Consider the following 17,272-nt stretch of genomic DNA (forward strand, 5'->3'; position numbering starts at 1 on the left):
CGCCCATTGTGGCTATAGGGAATGGTCCCCAAATGTCAGTATGCATAAGATCGAAAATAGCAGAAGAAAAGGAAATGCTTTTATTAAAAGGTAAAGCATGTTGTTTTCCAAGTTCACAAGAAACATAATCAAAATTTTGATATTTAATATTTCCTAAAGCACCGCTAGAACATAAAGATTTAAGTCTAGAAGAAGAAACATGACCAAGGCGAGAGTTCCAAGTTGACGAGGAGATGTAAGCGCATTGAGATATAGAAGAAAGGACATGTAAAATGTAACCAAGGATCTGCCCCATTTGTGGATCCTGCACATAACAACCATGACGAGAAAAATGTAAGTCAAAACCTTTCTCACAAAGTTGTCCAACATAAATAAGGTTTAATGAAAGCTTAGGTACAAGAAAAGTGCATGGTAAGGACAAATTAGAAGTAGCAATGTGGCCCATATGGCTGACAGATAAACAAGAATTATCAGTCGTATGTATAACAGGAGCATAAGATATGACATTTTTAGTTTGGAATAAATGAGGATCTGCAGTCATATGGTTACAACAACCAGAATCAAAGAACCAATAGGAAGTTGTACCTTTGGTGGCAGAAAAGGCAGAGGAAGTGGAGCTACCCGTAAAGGATTGAGCTAGAGCTTGTTTCAGTGTGTCAATGTCTATCTGGCTTAGTAGCTCATTCAAAGTGAGGAATTACCAGGTGAAGAATCCTCCTCAATGGTAGCAGCTGCAGAAGTATGAGTAAATGCCTTAACAAACTTGGATCGGGATTGTGTGTACTTTCCTGGCTTGTCTTATAACTTGAAACATTCAGAAATAAGATGCCCGTCTTTATGACAGTACATACAATTTTTCCCTTTATTTTGCGAATATGCAGTAGTAGCCAGGACTGTATCAATAGAGAGGACTGACTGATGAGGTTTCAAATTTATTAAACGAGCTTCTTCGTTCAATAACTCTGTAACTATAGTGTCAAGATCTGGAAAAGGATCCCTATGTAACAAAGAGGACCTTACTGACTCAAAGTCATCATTTAAAGCCAAAGTGAACTGATAAACTCTAAATTCATTTCTTTGTTTAGCATAGAGTTCAACATCATGAGAATCATGCCAAATTGATTCAGACAATGATAATTGGTCCCATGCAGTAGTCATTTCAAATAAAAAATCATTGATGGACTGACCTGATTTTTTATGCATTCGAGTAAGAGTATCATAAAGGTGAAATCTGTGAATGGCGTTTGTTGTTGAATAGTGCTTTGACAATAATTTCCACATCTTTTTTGCAGTATCAAAGCATCCAAACTGGAGCTTGATGGATAGGATACAAGTGTTTCGAAACCAAGTAAGAATTTGATGATTCTTACTGTCCCATTCTTCAAACTGCTGAACATATTTGAATTGCTCCTCATCTTTACCCTTGATTGGTTTTATTGCAGCGTCATTAACATAGCTGCATAGCTTTCTTCCTCGAAGAAAGCTTAACATTTCTTGGGACCAAAGAACATAATTTTTTCCATTAAGGATAATAGTAATTGGATGTGAGACGTCAGATTTCTCCATGAAATAAATGAGTCAAAATATCACAAACCTGGAAATATAAATTGTTGAAGTAACAACAACAAATGGATTTATTTTGTTTAAAGAAAGTGAAATTTCCAATAATGTCTCTAATGATTATAATCTTGGTTTCTGGAAAGTATGATTTCAAATGGATTGAGTGATAGAAGTATATAATATCACATGAGAAGCCAAAAGAAAAAAACCAAAGTAAAAATACAAACAAACAAAAAGATATTAAAGAATTTTAAAATATAGAGCCATGCTCTGATACCATGTAAAATGATAAAGAATAATACGAAGAGAAGAATATGAGATTGTATTAACTTATGTAATACATACCTTAGTACAGGTCTGTATATATACAGAAAACAAGAGCTAGAAATAGAAACAAATAATCACTAAATCAATCACCTAAAATCAGCTCCTCTAATTGTGGGTCAAGAATATAAACAAATCATTAAAATCTTAGAGTAGATTATTGACTAATATAATCTAACAGGGTCAACACGTGGCTTCTAACACCAACACCCAATTTCACTTGCATGCTTCTTGTATTCTATATAAAAATTTCGTTAAAATCTCTCTTTAAATTTTTTTTCAAAGAAATATCCGTAAATGTCCATTTTTTTAGGGATGATATCAAAATAATAACAATAACAATAAAAGAAATTGATGGTCATATACTATTAAAAGAAACATCCATTTTTTTTCTATAATACACACATATAATTAACCCTTCTAAAATTGCTTGCTTGCTTGTCATACAATTAATACACATGCAACATAAACATGTTTAAGATATTATTATTGATTCATATGTTCCTCGCTGAGTTTATATATGTAATATATTATATTCAAGAGTAGACACTATTGTAATCATGTAAAGGGTCTATTCTACCCAATTAAAATTGATTAGATTATTACATTTTGGCAGATAATTATAGGGGAAAGTTATGAATTAAAATACAAGTTAATATTTAAAAAAATTAAACTAAATGCTTTCTGGTGTACTTGTACTTTGATTTACAAAAGTTTGGTTGTTGCTCGGAAGTACACGCGCACGATAATTTCAGGAAAGATGAATGGCCAAGATTTGTTTGAGAAAGCTAGGCTCAACTTCATCCGGACATGCGCAACATAATAGTGTAAATCTCTTTTATAATTATATATTTATAATTAAATAAAACTTATAACTATAAAAAAATTATAATTTAATAGAAATTTAAAAAATAATTTTTTTTACTTAATTTTATTTTAATAGTAAAAAAATTGTAATAGAAAATAAAATATATTTACAATTTTTATATTATATAAATAAAATTAATATGATAAAAATATAATAATAATATATAGTTTTAAAAATATATAAAAATATTATTATTTAAAAAATAATTTATTAGAAAAGAACTTATAATATTTATAATTATTAAATATAAAATTTATTTTATTTATAACCGAGTCAAATTAGGATTACAACTTATAATAATTATGTTAGTAATTATTTCTAAATAGAATATGATTATAGAGAAATTTTATTATAAATAGAAAAATATAATAAATTTATAATTATAATTTAAGTTATCATTTAACATTAAATTTTTTTATATTTATTATTTTTAAAATAGTTTAATAACATAAAATCTATTCAATTTAAAAGTCTTAATTATATTAAAAAAATCACTCAAAATAATAAAACAAAAATTAACTTAATGTAAGTTTTTCATTTTTTTTAATAGAATGACTTTTTAGTACCTTTTTAAATTATTACTAATAAACTATAAATTCTTTATTTGAATTTTAGATTCTTATATATATTTAAATTATTATTATTAACTTTGATATTCTCACTTTGATATATGCATCAGAAATTTTTTTATTATTTTATATTATAATTTTTTATATTTTAGATGATTTTAAATAGATATTTAATGACTAAATCTTAAAATTTATCAACATGATTCAGATGGTGATTTTTTTTTTCTTCTTAAAATTGCTTAGAGAAATCAATACAAGATATTTCAAGATCCTATATATATATATATAAATGGATAACCATTCTAGAGAATCCTAAAAGGTGCACCTAAATTAAACTAAAATCTGAGTAATTGGATATCATTAATTTACTAGACAACCTTTTTACCCCCAATTTTGTGTTATTTTGAGGAACAAAAAGTGAAGGGACATTGCCTTGATGTTTTCCTCAGATTTTGTCTCTGATGTAATTCATGATGGGATTTGATTATTACCCTTACCCTACTTCCTATGCCTCAAACTCATCCACGTCTGCCCCACTTTTTGACTTTCTGCCTCTAAAGTTCACCATTCATTTAGGATACGACTGTATGATTATTATCGATTCTAAATATATAATTTTAATACTCACTTGGATTATTTATTTATATTTACTCCTGGCAAATGAAAGTGACAAACCAACTTGACATTTGCAAAGAGGTAATATCATAAATAACACTCTTTAAGAAAAAATGGGCAAACATAGTATCTTAATTATCTGTCTTAACCAACAGCCTGATGCTGAAATCCTGTCTCCTATCTAAGTCAAAAATTTAATTTCATGAACTTTTCTTCTTTAGTTTGATGATAAGGTGGTGTCCAATTTTTCCTGTTGGTGTTTTAGAATGTGCAATGGGCAATGAACATTGAAAGGTGTCATGTAATTTTAGGAAGATGAAGATATATTAGAATGAGATGGGCCATGGGTCTCTACCAATAGGCTTAATTATCAGGCCCAATAAGATGGAGAGAAGCCCTGACATCTAACAGTTCAATTGCATTGGGTTCCACCAAGAGTCGGATGAGGCCTTCAGATTCACATAATAAGTGATTCAATTGCATTGCAGTGACCTTCTCATCCACCATTCTTCTCCTTTAGCCACCAATCAAATTCGTCACCTCAACTACAAATAATAAGTTTGTTGCCTCCTCCAAAAATATCATGTCACCTTCTCTAATTCTCTAACCGATGTTCCTTTTCTTTTTGTTGTGTTCTGCAACATGAGCAAATTCAACTTAGTGCTAATAGAGGGATCAACTTCTAGCTCAATTCACAAATTTAATCATAATTTCAAACGCATTCATCATTTGAATATATTTGAAATGATTCGATTTAAATAACCCATCGAATATTAGAATAATTGAATTAGATTGGATATTGAAAGAATATAAATTAATCTTTGACCTGATTCGAAAAAGTTAATGAAATCCTGAATGTATATCTATGTATAGAAACTGAGTAAATGAATACCCTAATTTGAGCGGCCTAAACTTTGACTCAAATTCTGAAAACAGACATTTTTTACTCAAAAACCGTACCTAACTAGAAAAAGGAGCACCACCCAAACTGATTCGATCAAATTCCAAACCCGTCCCACCTGACCCAATTGCCACCGGGTTTTTTTTTTTTTTGTCATTTGACAATCATCAAACCAATGATTGGATAGCCAGCTGGACGGTGGGATCCTTAGTCCTTCAATCATGAGCAAAACTAATGCTTTCACTTTAGATATTCTGCTCCATTTATTCTCCATTACTACCCTTTTAATATTTTTTTTTACTAGCCAAGCAATAAACTATCAGCATTTAACAGTACAATAGACACCCACTTCAGCAACTTTAGTAAAAATTTATGTCTGTATTTTATTTAAAAATCAAAATCTATCCTGCACCCAAAAAGAATACACAGTTCTATCACTATAAATTTGTTAGATTCCCTTAATTTTTTATGGCCACAAAGTCAACAAGCAACATTGAACAGAACCCATATAAATGTTACAGGAAATCACGGATTAGCATGGTGCGACAAAACAGAAGGCGAAAAAGCAACAAACTATTATAATAATATGCAGCCATTCTACATGTGCTTAGCATTTTCATCTCAACAATGGAATTTCACGGACCAGAAAAGGATAAACCAGATATTAAAAAACTATCATGTGATCCTGTTTATAATTTGCATACAACTCTTGTCCTCTACCCAATTTGCAGAGCTGTATTCACATATCATTTCCCAATAACCTTTTGCCAGACACTACTTAGTCCCCACCACACCACTATACCCCCTTTAACCCTTAATCATCAACTCTCCTCAAATACTCCCTTAATAGTTAACAAAACACCACCACCCCCCCCCTCTCTCTCTCTCTCTCTCTCTCTCTCCATCTTTTTATGCACATTTATTGAAGTTTCATAATAAGTGAAAAGATTTCATCATCATTTAATGGCTTCCTTTTCGTCATTCTTGGCAAAGTTCGTGATTTTCATGGCATATTTTTCATCACTAGCTTTAACATCTGAAGTACTACATGTACAGTACTCTACTATATCAGCAGCACCTGCTCTCTTGCCTGAACCCCCCTTCTCCTCTACTTCTCCTCCTCCAACTTCAAGCTTATCACCAGATATTGAACCGGTTTTCCCTACTACAGGAGCTGCTGTTCCTTCTCCAGCCGAGTCTTCGCTGCCCACCATTCCTTCTAGTCCTAGCCCTCCAAATCCAGATATTATTGATCCAGAAGCGCCTGGTCCTGTGTTTGGAATTTCACCATCTGGGTCTTTGCCAGCTTCATCTGCAACTTCTTTAACTTCATCAGCAATTCTATGTTTAGCTTTGCATTTTCTTGGTCTGATGGTGTTTTGCTTAGAGCAGCTTTCTGCTTGATGAGGTACTGTTGGTGGCAGCTGCTTATTGTTGCTAGTGGTTCTACTTTTCTTTTCTTTCTTCATTTAATTTTTTTGTTTATTCATGTTGCTTTTCTGTAGTATATTGTGCTATATTTTGGATTTTAGGCAAGAATGAAAGTATGACATTGTTTGTAATCGCAATTATTGCATTTCTATGTCCCTGAGGAGACAAATAATAAGCTGACGCTTTTAAAGCTTACAGAACAAAAATCCAGCTGCTAATGCTTTAAACTTTTCTGTTTGAGCAACCACTTCATAATGAGTTCTTATATCTACTATTCTTACTCTACAAAATATTAGAGCCACCAATCAAAATAGGCTACTGGTTCTGTCTTCTGGAAAATGATGACTCTGTATGCTTCACCAGAGAAAATAATTGAATTTCTGTCTTCTTTAAAGAAATTAAATTATATTTTTCTGATACACAGTGAGATGTTACTTATAATTAGATTGCATAAACAAGAATTTAGAAATATTGAAATAGTATTATCAGTAACAACTAGAAAAGATTTAAAACTACACTAATTTCCTAACTAGACTTCAAAGACAATATATTGACCTCCTAAAGCTGAACATAGAAACTTGTGATTTACACCCTGATCTACATGTATACTGCGTCTACAAACTACTTGTATGGCTGTATATCTAGAGAGCTACTACACTCAGACGAGAATTTGCAGATCCATTGAAAAGCTTCCCTGAAAATACTTCCTTCAACTTGTTGAACTCAAAAAAGCTCCCTTTCTTGGGGGAATCTCTGGCTACACACTTCCTCAGCTTCAAATTCTCTAGTTTAATTACTTCCACAGCTAAACTGAGCTGTCTTATTACCTCTCTTTTCTCTTCATCTTTCTGCAAAAGTTGATCCTTTTGAATCCTGTTCTCTTCCTTGAGCCTTTCTATTTCTTCATGCAACTTCGCCACTTCATCATTGCATACTGTACCTAAATCTTCAGCTTGAACTTCTCTAGTTTCTAATCTCTGTTCAGGTTCCTCAACTTCTCCCATTTCTATTTCAGATTGAGTTTCATCTGCTTGTTCAGGATCATCAACTTCAGATTCGGCAGAATCCTCTAGGTCATAAATGTCAGAATGGCTATCATAGGTTTGATTCATCCCACAGACAAATTTCTGATGTTCATAAGTTTCAGAATGGCTGTCATAGGCTCGATTCATCCCACCAATGGACTTCTGCAGTTCATAAGTTTCAGAATGGCTGTCATCGGCTCGATCCATCCCACCCATGAACTTCTGGGATTGATATTTGGCTGAAAAGGGAGAACCCAATGTTGTTAGGAGGCGATTTCCAGAGTCAGACTTAAGTTGATCATATCGCTCTGCTAGTGAACGATGGGTTCTGTAAAAATCTTCAACCATGCTAATCAACTCTGGTCGTTTCTTATAGTACATCTCTGCACGTTGAGCAAAGGAATCTGCATCTTCCTCTATCACTTTCAGCATTGCCTTTGTCTTATTGTCTAGTTCTGACACCAGAAAATGTATCAGAAACAGAGTTGAATACGATTGAGAAAATTAATAAGGTTCAGAAAACGTTGGGCTGCAAAAAATCGATAATTTGACAATAGAAAAATGCATAACCAAAAACTACAAGTCCACTTCTAATCGCATTAACTGTTTGTATTGTGTAACACATGAGCAACCAATACGTAACATTAAAATTACATTATAAAATTATGCACGTTCAGGACTGTTCAACTTCTTTGAACAATCACTGATCCCAATGTGTCGTTGTTTATAACTCATGACTACTTCAGGAATCATACTAAGCCAAAATTCTTATCAAGATTTATGAAACTGTCAACATCCCAGGTTGACCCAGCAAAAGTGTTAAGAAAAGAAAAGAAAGGAAAAGAAATAAGGAAGTCCAAAGGGTCCATGTCCCTACCAATTTCCAGAGTACTTAAATTGTCTACATTCTATGCCCGAAAAAGATTGCTTTACTTGATTTAACTAAATATTAATGGGTCCGTGATATTATTAGGCTATAATGAGGGGCTTGAAAATTAAAAAAAAAAAGATTGCTTCTGGAAAAGCTTTAAAATGATGAATAAATTAGCGGAGGACATCTTAAAAGTAAACTAAAAAATATAAATGATAGTAGTTGGTGATTTCCTGCTCCCCTACATTAAGGACCACAAAGTACTACTCACAAAATCAAGGTCCTCTACGATTATCATATCAAAAACCAATGGTAGTCTATCAAAACTAGTTCCATGGAGATAAGATGTGAGCCATATCAAAGTACCTTGAGTTTCTCCACTCTAATACAACTGTGTTCACAATTGTCAATTCTATCTTTTCTCATTCAATTAAACAAGTCCACAAAATCTGTGGACCCAGCAATATCTGCTCTTTGGTGTTCAACAACCTTTTTTTTTTTTTAGCATCTTTTGTTCAACAACAACTTGTTCAATGGCCTTAAATCACCGATTGTCACTCAAATAGTGAAGTGGTAATATCTGAAGGTAAACTTCTAGTATATTCCGCATTTATGAACTTGATGTCATGAGGACTAAACATAAAGCAACAGCTCAATGGAACAAGTCCACAATATCTGTGGGCCCAACAAATATCTGCTATTTTTTGTTCAACAGCCTGTTCAATGGTCTTAACATCACCGATTATCAGCCAACTAGTGAAGTGGTAAGTCTGGAGGTAAACTTCTAAGCATATACCTCTTTCATGAGTTTGATATCGTGAGGCCTAAACATGAAGCAACAGTGTTTCTATTGTTTCCCAACAAGAAGAACCAAGGGAAAGAACAAAAAGAGGGGGAAAAATAATCAGCCAAGGTAGTGTTACAGGATGGATCTTCCCTGGTGGAACCTTCCTCCAACCTTACATGTGTATCGAAGAGCAGAATAGACAAGACATCTTAGAATTTATCCCTCACTAGGATAATAAGTTAATAACATTTATCAATAGTCTCAAAAACAGTCTACTAAGGCCCAGAAAAATTCTAAAGTTTTCTTTTTAGCCAAGTCATTTTCGTTTCTTGAAATCTGATATTTGGTAGTTCTTGAAAATAAATCCATAGAAGTAATCTTAAAAATCAAGAACAACGTTATAACTATTCTTCACTAGCTAATCACTTGTAATTCGTAAGTTGATTCCTCACTGTAATGATGATACGAGAAAGGGTAAAAACTAGAATATGGAAAAGAAAAAATTCAAACTTCAAGAAACATATATCCGAGGATCAAGATTCAGGATCAACTATGAAGAGAAAAGAACCCACAAGAAGTGCAAATATAATACAAATAAACAACAAATAAAGACAAGAGTTAAAAAGGGTATGCACCGGCAAGAGTGGATTGTAGCCATGGAGAGCGCAGTGAGCTATGGTGAGAATCAAACCACCACCAGTGTGAAGTTTCCATTTCCTTCTTTGTCATCTCCACCATCTTCCGGTTTCTCTCTTTCTCCTCTCCACTCCTCTCTTCTTCGCCAACTCTTATTAGCGTCACCAAACAATAAAAGTTTGTCTCAATTCGATTAAAGTAGCCAAAAATCCGCAGAAACTAACGAACGTTACCGATTGAGGTTATTGTCTTATTGACAAGTACAAGAACTCAATAAAAAGACATCTTAGTAGTTTCTAGTGAGAACCAACCAAGGTCAGTTTAGTCATTCTAGCCACTGAAATCGTAGTGGGAAACAGAAACTTCAAATTTTCAAAACGCTAAATCACCTGCTTGAAGTTCAAAAAAAAAAAAAATTCTTTCCCAGAATTCAAAACAAATAAAGAAAGTAAAGAAACGCTAAATGCGCATCAAATTAGGGATAAAAAAGAAAGAAACGCAAAAAAAAAAACAACGGAAAAGTAAAGACATTATATCAAGAGAAAAAAAAAAAAAAGAAGAAGCTGAAAACAGTGACGAGAAGGCACCTGAAAAGACTTCGTTTCTTGCTGTGAGAGACTACAATGGAGTCTCCCTAAATCTCTGCTTCAATTTGCTTAACAATTCAGTACATTTAAGCACAGAAACTAGAAGAGTTTTTTTGTTTGTTTATTTAAAATTGAATTTTTGGAGTTCCGATTTCCTCGTCTCTTTCTACTTCTCTTTTATATATATATATATATATTATATAATATAGGGAGAGAGAGACTAGTTCGTAAACTTCCCTTCCCCAAACCCAAAAAAAATAAAAAAGAGTTTACCACCAATAAGAAATAGCCACGTGTAAATAGCGGTCGTGGAACTGACGCTGCCCCAATCTCGATCGTTGGATTGTGTATCCGGCACTGAAGCCAATGGTGCGTGATGCGTAGGTGTAGTTATAAGATGATGAGAAGGCGAATCGTGTGGAGCGTGAGTGTGGGGCCAGAAGGAGAATCACGTAGAGCAACGGTCGAATTGTTGGTCAATCATACACATGAACATTCCATTTTAATTAAATTCAGTTTTTATGTAAATATAGTAGCCACATCAATTAGTTGCCCGAATAAATATTATGTGTTTGGATATCCAGCCCATATATAACACACGGTCAACTTCAACAACACTGTAATTAACTAATTAAATCGCGAAAGCATAATTATTATAGATTTGATTGTTATTATTATTGTTTTTTCCCAGATAATATGCCTATCATGTTATGTACATTAGTTGCACTTTTGACAGGTGAGTGCATGCAAGTACAACACAGACAATTTAATTTTACCCTTTTTTTGGTTATATTTAGCCATTTTCTTTTCAAAAAAGAAATTCCATTAAGTAGTAGATAGGAGAATATGCAACAAAATTATCACCAATCAAGTTGCAAAAATATCTAAATAGAGCCTATGACCTGGGCGACTAATTTTTATTATATAACTCATGACCTATTGACGATATATATATATATATATATATAAACAAAAAAATATTATTAAACAAAAAGCCTTCAGAGCGGATGAAAACGATTTTTAAGTATTAGATATATATTTCTCTTCTCAACTATTTACACATGATCCTTAAAATCCTACTTGGAAACTATGCTTTGCTGTATGCAGTATATTTGTAAATATCAAAGAAGAGTATTCCCTGTTGGTGAGCCAGGGACGTATGGCATAAATCCTCTGCCACCAAACACAGGACGCATTATGGTGTCATCAAATTTTCGCCAATAGTAATGGACGGCATTCGTCGGAGTTGTCAAGAGCATTCGTAGACTCGTCGGCCGGGGAATATCAAACTCTTGATCTTTTCCATTGCCATTGGATAGAAGAGGTGAAGCAAGAGATTTGAAGTCGGTTGAAGTTGCCAGATCAGAGGGTAATAAGCTGCTCAAATATTTCCTTGGCAACAACAGCCTTATCAGAGGCTTGGTCACTAATCCGAATACCTGGAAGGACAAATAAGCAACGTGAGATAACACAAGGCACGTAAACAGTTAATTTAAGACTATCGAGATTTTCCTTCTCCTCACAAAACCATCACAGCACAAGCTAAGAATTTGATATCCACTTTCGTGTAGGCTACATGCACATATTAAAAGTCTGATTCTAAAATTGAGCTAAATTCGCCAGTATAAATCCAGCCAACTAACAATGTGCAACAAGCCAAACGGCTACATGCTTGTACACTAGCTAGCAGAGTGAGTAAATTACAGTCCATAATAATAAGCAGAAAGCATCATTGCAACGAAAAAGAAAGTTGGGATAGCCAAACTTTTTAACCAGGCATAAATCCTTACCACAGTGCTAAAAAGAACAACTGTAATGGTGCTGGTTATCAGGATCGCATTTCCTGGCAGTTGAGTATGCCCCAACTTGGTAAACTGCGTGGACAACATATTACAAAATTAAATATATTTTAAGATATGATAAAATAAATAAGAATAATACTCTCACATATGGCAGAGAAAAGTATTGTGACATCTATAAGCAGAACCCCAAGATAAAAAGGCAAAGAGACTTTATATAACTTGATCAACTCCTGGTATTATTCTGGTAGAGAATTGACAATCAAATTTTAGTAAGATAATCAAACTACAGCATTCCCCTTTCACTAAATAAGCACAGAAATGGGCCTGGTCAACTTTTGCTCAGGTCATCCTATCATTGTCTGCAATTTTAGGCACCCCAGATGTCTGAAGCATTGCCCAAATTTTACCTTATTATAAGCAAGTGCCATTGATACAGCTCCTCGCATGAGCCCTGCCCACCATATCACAACCTGTTTCAAAGGAAACTAATGACTCATTGGGTATTTATTTGGATGACAACTTGAGATTATGAGACAGTAAATACGTAACCTGCTGCTTTAGTCCAATTCTGTCACTTTGAGAATTCCTTTTCAAATTGGATATAAAAGACAAAGGAAATATAAAAGCAGCTCTTCCGACCAGAATTAACCCAAGAAGTATTGAACTCACACCTACTGATGTGCCAGGACTGAAAATAAAGCAAAGAGTCAATATATGCTACTTGGATCGAGCAAATTACAACTCTTTATCAAATTAGAGCTGTTAAAAAACCAAGAGAGGTACAAAATTCGGCAACATATCAGAATAAGAAAGAGACTTGGACTTGAAGGAACTACCAATATGCAGACTTCTAGGATTACCTCTTGCTCACAAATTTCCATTTCTCCATGTCCAAGGCATCCATGCCAACATATAGGAAGATGAAGATTTCTGCAATAAATGACATTGTAGCAAAAGCATGCCTGCAATAAAGAAAGGAGAAAAGAGCAGAGGAATTTCAGTAGCATTGCATCAATAACCCACAGCGAGGAAGAAAAACAACATAAAGCAAAATCAACTTCAATGTCCTGAGAAACTGTTTCAAGGATTTAAATTACTTGGTCGTTACTCTTGAACTTTCAGTCACATTATGCCAGGTGTAGTGCGACATGGCAATCCCACAGAAGAACACAGTAAGAATGGCACTTAAATTGAACAGCTGAATAACAAATAAGTAGCAGAATACCATCATTAGAACAGAAAGTATATGATTTGAGAACATGATTACTAAAAGAGAAAAAAAAAAAAAAAAAAAAGCTGATTGGGAACATGGAGGTTATTAGCCAGTTGGTAGAAACCTTACTTCAGCCATGATATAGGAAAGATAAGCCATGAGAACCATCAGGGCAACTTCACGATCAGTAGAGTGCCTGAAAAAGTGCAAGTTTAGCGCTCTTTGTTTCCAAATAAAAATTAAAAGGAAAAGAAAACAAAAAGAAGAACTATTTCAGGTATTCATGACCATATCAAAGAAACATTTCACAACATGACCAATAATAACCAACATAAATTATACAGTAAGGATATGCAATTCTCAGCTCATATGCTCAAATTGCCAATAGCTTATAATATTTCATTATTTCAGAAATATTTAAAATTGCGTAAATTTCAAATCAAACATTGCAGCAAACAGTTAAGATTAAAAAAAAAAATAGGGCAGAAAAACCTAGGCAGCCAAGCCCCAGAAATTAGATCATTGAACATTCATCTAAACTAGAAATTGTGTTCATATCAATATCCAACAAGAAAACAAGGGCAAAAAGAACTGTCTTAAGAGTACCTGCCAAAGTACAACTTCTTTATGATAAATGCACATATTAATCCAACCTGAAAATATGAAAGAAAGGGTTATAAGATATAACAGTTCTTAATTGCATCTGGCATGTATTCCAGAGCTTAATGCAGAATAACGATAAATATGATAATATGGATGTCGCTGTTATTTATAACCCCGAGTAGTTTGAGGTGAGATAGAGGTCCTAGAAACACACTACTATTACAACATTGAGAAAAGGCAGATTTTTCTCAAGATTAAGAAAAAGCAGATGAAATAACACTGCAAGCACCAAAGATAAGATCACAGGATGTCAGTGCAAGAGAGGACTCACCGCCACCCCAAGGAATGTACTAGTAGCAAACAAATATATGAATTGACCAAACAGCTCCAAAGCAATGCTTGAGGTGATGTGAGAGAGGTCAAATCCCTGGATTGCATTGAAAAGTACAACAGATGTGGCATCATTTACCACACCCTCCCCAAAAACTAGACTGTACAGCAAAGGTGTTTCTTCCTGATTGAGCACCTGCAATACCAAATATAAAACAGAAAAATATGTTATGTTTCTCTTTATTGAATTTTCATCTTTAGACAGAGAGCCCTGGAGGTATTCATACCTGCAAGGTGCAAACAGAATCTGTGGCAGAAAATATTGCTCCCAGTGCTACAAAAATGCAAAGGAGAAGTAAAATTAATAATTGTATATGAAAGGAAGATTTAAATTAAGCAAAATTTGAAAGATCTTCCATGCTTCATTAAGATATTACTTTGCTTCTAATAATAACAGGTCCAAAACCCAAGCAGCAATATATGACCTTGATACACACTCATAAAAAGTGATTAAAGGAAGTAAAAGAAGTGAAATTGAGTGCATGACAGTTTGGTATCTAGGCCTGATTCCCAGTTTTAATTCTAGTGAAAATATATAAGTTTACAGAAATAAATGAATAAGATTGAGAGAGAGAGTACCTAGATAATCCATTGTATCCAAGAAATCAATACCTAATGTCTTGAATAACTGCACTGCACCTGAAGACAGTTGAGAGGATAGAGTCATGATAAATATAAAAAATATTCTTCTGCTTTTCATAAGACTCATTCTTCCATCAAAACCAATTGAATGAAAATCAAACTTTCTGGTTAAAATATTCAGCATTATCTTGAAATTCCCAGGGGAATGCTCCAATAGCTAGTAGCGTGTGAATATCCCACTAAAAGATCCCAATATTTTAAATTTCACAGTAATTGGAATCTGAGATTTATAGAATGGGAGAAAGCTTCTCTTTCTTTCTGTGGCCTCCGGAACAATAGGGCTCCTCATGAGGCAAAAACAAGAGTCTACTAAGTATCAACTATGTGCCTTACACATGGTTCGATTATTGCGATCCAATATCCAAATTTATTTAAACTTTTCCTTTCATTACTCTTCAAGTCATTAAGAAAAAAACATTAGTGACTAGACAAATTTTCAAAAGCTAGGGCGTAAAAAGTTTTTCTGGTCTATCCAACTGATAAATAAAGAATCAGGAGGCTTAAGCACATTTGAAAGAAGCTAAGCAAAGTTTTAGTCAGCCACATCACTTCAAAGATTACTCTTGAAGTAACAGATACAGATATAATTAACAAGTTCCATCAAGAGTTTCTAAAATATAATGTGCCCAGAAATTTGAAACATACCCAGTGATATGATGATGAAGGATATCAGAGTCCCAACAACACCAAATAACATGATTGTGATAAAGTTTCGAAAAAACTGCTTCTTTTTTACCTGGAACCTGTAACAAACAAGAATAAAGACATCAAAATCATTTTATAAACATATAAACATATGAAGAGAGATACAGGCAATAAGTATGATCAACTCACCCAGCATTGAAAATGATAGGTGGAAGAACATATATAAAAAAAAGCTCTTCACTAAATTGAAAAAGGTGTGAGCTTTTTCCTTCAGTAGCTAGCAGGATTATAACCCCAGTACACAGACCCTGTAAGAGAAAGAAAAAAAAAAAAACCGCATCATAGTTTCGACTTATTATAACTTCAAGGATAGCAAATCAGTTGAAATTGAGTAGCGTGTAAAAGCATTGAACTGTGTGAAAGAGAGTTAAGGAAGAAACTTACAATGACAAGGGCAGTAATTGATTCGTTCATCCATCGATTCTTCTCAAAAAGATGGCCAATCAAAATGCAAGCACAAAGAAGAGCCACAAATAAAGTAATAGAATCTATATGAGCTTCATCAGGTCCTGATCTCAGCCCCAATTTCATAACTGATACCAAACTTAACCCCATCTTCAGAATTCGCTAATAAAACTAACTGTTTGAAACAAAAACAGAATTGCAGTCACAGCCAATAATCCAAAATTTAAAAAGATTTAAACTTTGATATTTACATTGAAGAGAAATACAGGCATTTATCATCTAAAAGTTCTACATCACCCATAAATCAATTGGGTATTCAACTTTTCAACGAAGTGGCAGCCTAAACTGACTATAAATCAGACAACGGTTATTCTCAACAAAAACTTTTCAAAAAAAGAAAGACAAAAATAAAAACTTCTGAAATTCGGTTTTCTTAGCTTTTCCTCGTTTACCTTTCCGTAGCAGTAAGCATGGAGGAAAAGTTTACTTTTTTTTTTTATTTGGAAAATAAAAGAAATTAAAATAAAAGCAAAGAAGATAAAGAGAAAACTTAAGGACTAAGTAAAGAAAAGAAGAAAAGAGACAGAGACGGAGGGTTAAGGTTTTCTTTTTTTTCACCTTGAATTTCCGATGAAGCGTGTCTTAATATTTCAGAGGAAGAGATAAATAAAAGAAAAACAAACAAACGGAGTATAAGAAACGCAAAGAGATAGAACTTCAAAGAGATATACTCAAAATAAGAAAATTTGTTTAGTTTCGAGAGAGGAATCGCAACAGCACACGAAGAGTGTTTAGCTGCCAATATCCTAATCCTTTCAAAGAAAAAACAAAGACCGCGAAACTAATGAAACAGTTATAATAGAAGTCCGCACCTGGGACTCTGTTGCAAGGCAGTCGACGTCATTACATGCCTATGAAACTTACACCGTCCGATCTGTTTTTTAATTTGGTTTCTGTCCTTTTTTTATTCTGGACTTCGTTGGACTCTACGCTACCCGGACAAATCCTACTCGAAAAAGATTATTATTTGTCTTGTTCTTGTTCTTGTTCTTTTTCCTTTTGAGATCTTTTTATTTAACTGTTTTCCTCGCGAATAACCTAATTGTCAAATATTCTTATTCCTTCTTCCACACCATTTTGTCAAATTATAGGTCTTTTATTACTTCTGTCAGTTGAGAGCACCAGTACAGTAAAATACAGAAATTGAAGATCCAATTAAAGTAAAATAAATTAAGATCCAAATATAAAAGAAAAAAGAAAGAAGAAAATTTAGAGGCCTAATTATGCATCTGTCTAACTTTCTTTTCAGCATTTCCATCATCTAATAGTTGTTATTAG

The 17,272-nt window shown here is 33.5% G+C and overlaps 3 protein-coding genes across 5 annotated transcripts; 1 reads left to right on the plus strand and 2 right to left on the minus strand.

The window, feature by feature from the left end:
* The first annotated feature begins 5,714 nt into the window (after positions 1-5,714).
* Positions 5,715-6,474, plus strand: LOC107261390 (classical arabinogalactan protein 26). The gene has a single exon (XM_015720169.3). It carries the CDS (start codon positions 5,801-5,803, stop codon positions 6,239-6,241), a length of 441 nt encoding a protein of 146 aa, XP_015575655.2. The 5' UTR covers positions 5,715-5,800; the 3' UTR covers positions 6,242-6,474.
* Positions 6,475-6,697: 223 nt separating this feature from the next.
* Positions 6,698-10,356, minus strand: LOC8287185 (protein NETWORKED 3C). Of its 2 annotated transcripts, XM_015720168.3 has the most exons (3): positions 10,175-10,356; positions 9,587-9,738; positions 6,698-7,748 (listed from the first exon to the last, which is right to left on the minus strand). In XM_015720168.3, exons 2-3 carry the CDS (start codon positions 9,687-9,689, stop codon positions 6,910-6,912), a joined length of 942 nt encoding a protein of 313 aa, XP_015575654.2. In that variant the 5' UTR covers positions 9,690-9,738; positions 10,175-10,356; the 3' UTR covers positions 6,698-6,909. The 2 variants fall into 2 exon arrangements, with proteins under 2 accessions (XP_015575654.2, XP_002520687.2); XM_002520641.4 differs by lacking the exon at positions 10,175-10,356 and having other exon boundaries at positions 9,587-10,090.
* Positions 10,357-11,179: 823 nt separating this feature from the next.
* On the minus strand, positions 11,180-17,034 carry LOC8287184 (sodium/hydrogen exchanger 2). 2 transcript variants are annotated; one of them, XM_048373928.1, is made up of 15 exons: positions 16,807-17,034; positions 15,914-16,109; positions 15,659-15,777; positions 15,470-15,567; positions 14,762-14,821; positions 14,410-14,456; positions 14,124-14,318; positions 13,796-13,842; positions 13,319-13,385; positions 13,074-13,174; positions 12,837-12,938; positions 12,526-12,664; positions 12,384-12,446; positions 11,965-12,048; positions 11,180-11,613 (listed from the first exon to the last, which is right to left on the minus strand). In XM_048373928.1, the coding sequence occupies exons 2-15, from the start codon at positions 16,082-16,084 to the stop codon at positions 11,296-11,298; spliced, it is 1,611 nt and encodes a 536-aa protein (XP_048229885.1). In that variant the 5' UTR covers positions 16,085-16,109; positions 16,807-17,034; the 3' UTR covers positions 11,180-11,295. The 2 variants fall into 2 exon arrangements, with proteins under 2 accessions (XP_048229885.1, XP_015575653.1); XM_015720167.3 differs by lacking the exon at positions 16,807-17,034 and adding an exon at positions 16,553-16,753.
* Between the last annotated feature and the right edge of the window lie 238 nt (positions 17,035-17,272).

The sequence above is a fragment of the Ricinus communis genome, chromosome 1, assembly GCF_019578655.1.
Source record: "Ricinus communis isolate WT05 ecotype wild-type chromosome 1, ASM1957865v1, whole genome shotgun sequence".
Classification (NCBI taxonomy): domain Eukaryota; kingdom Viridiplantae; phylum Streptophyta; class Magnoliopsida; order Malpighiales; family Euphorbiaceae; genus Ricinus; species Ricinus communis.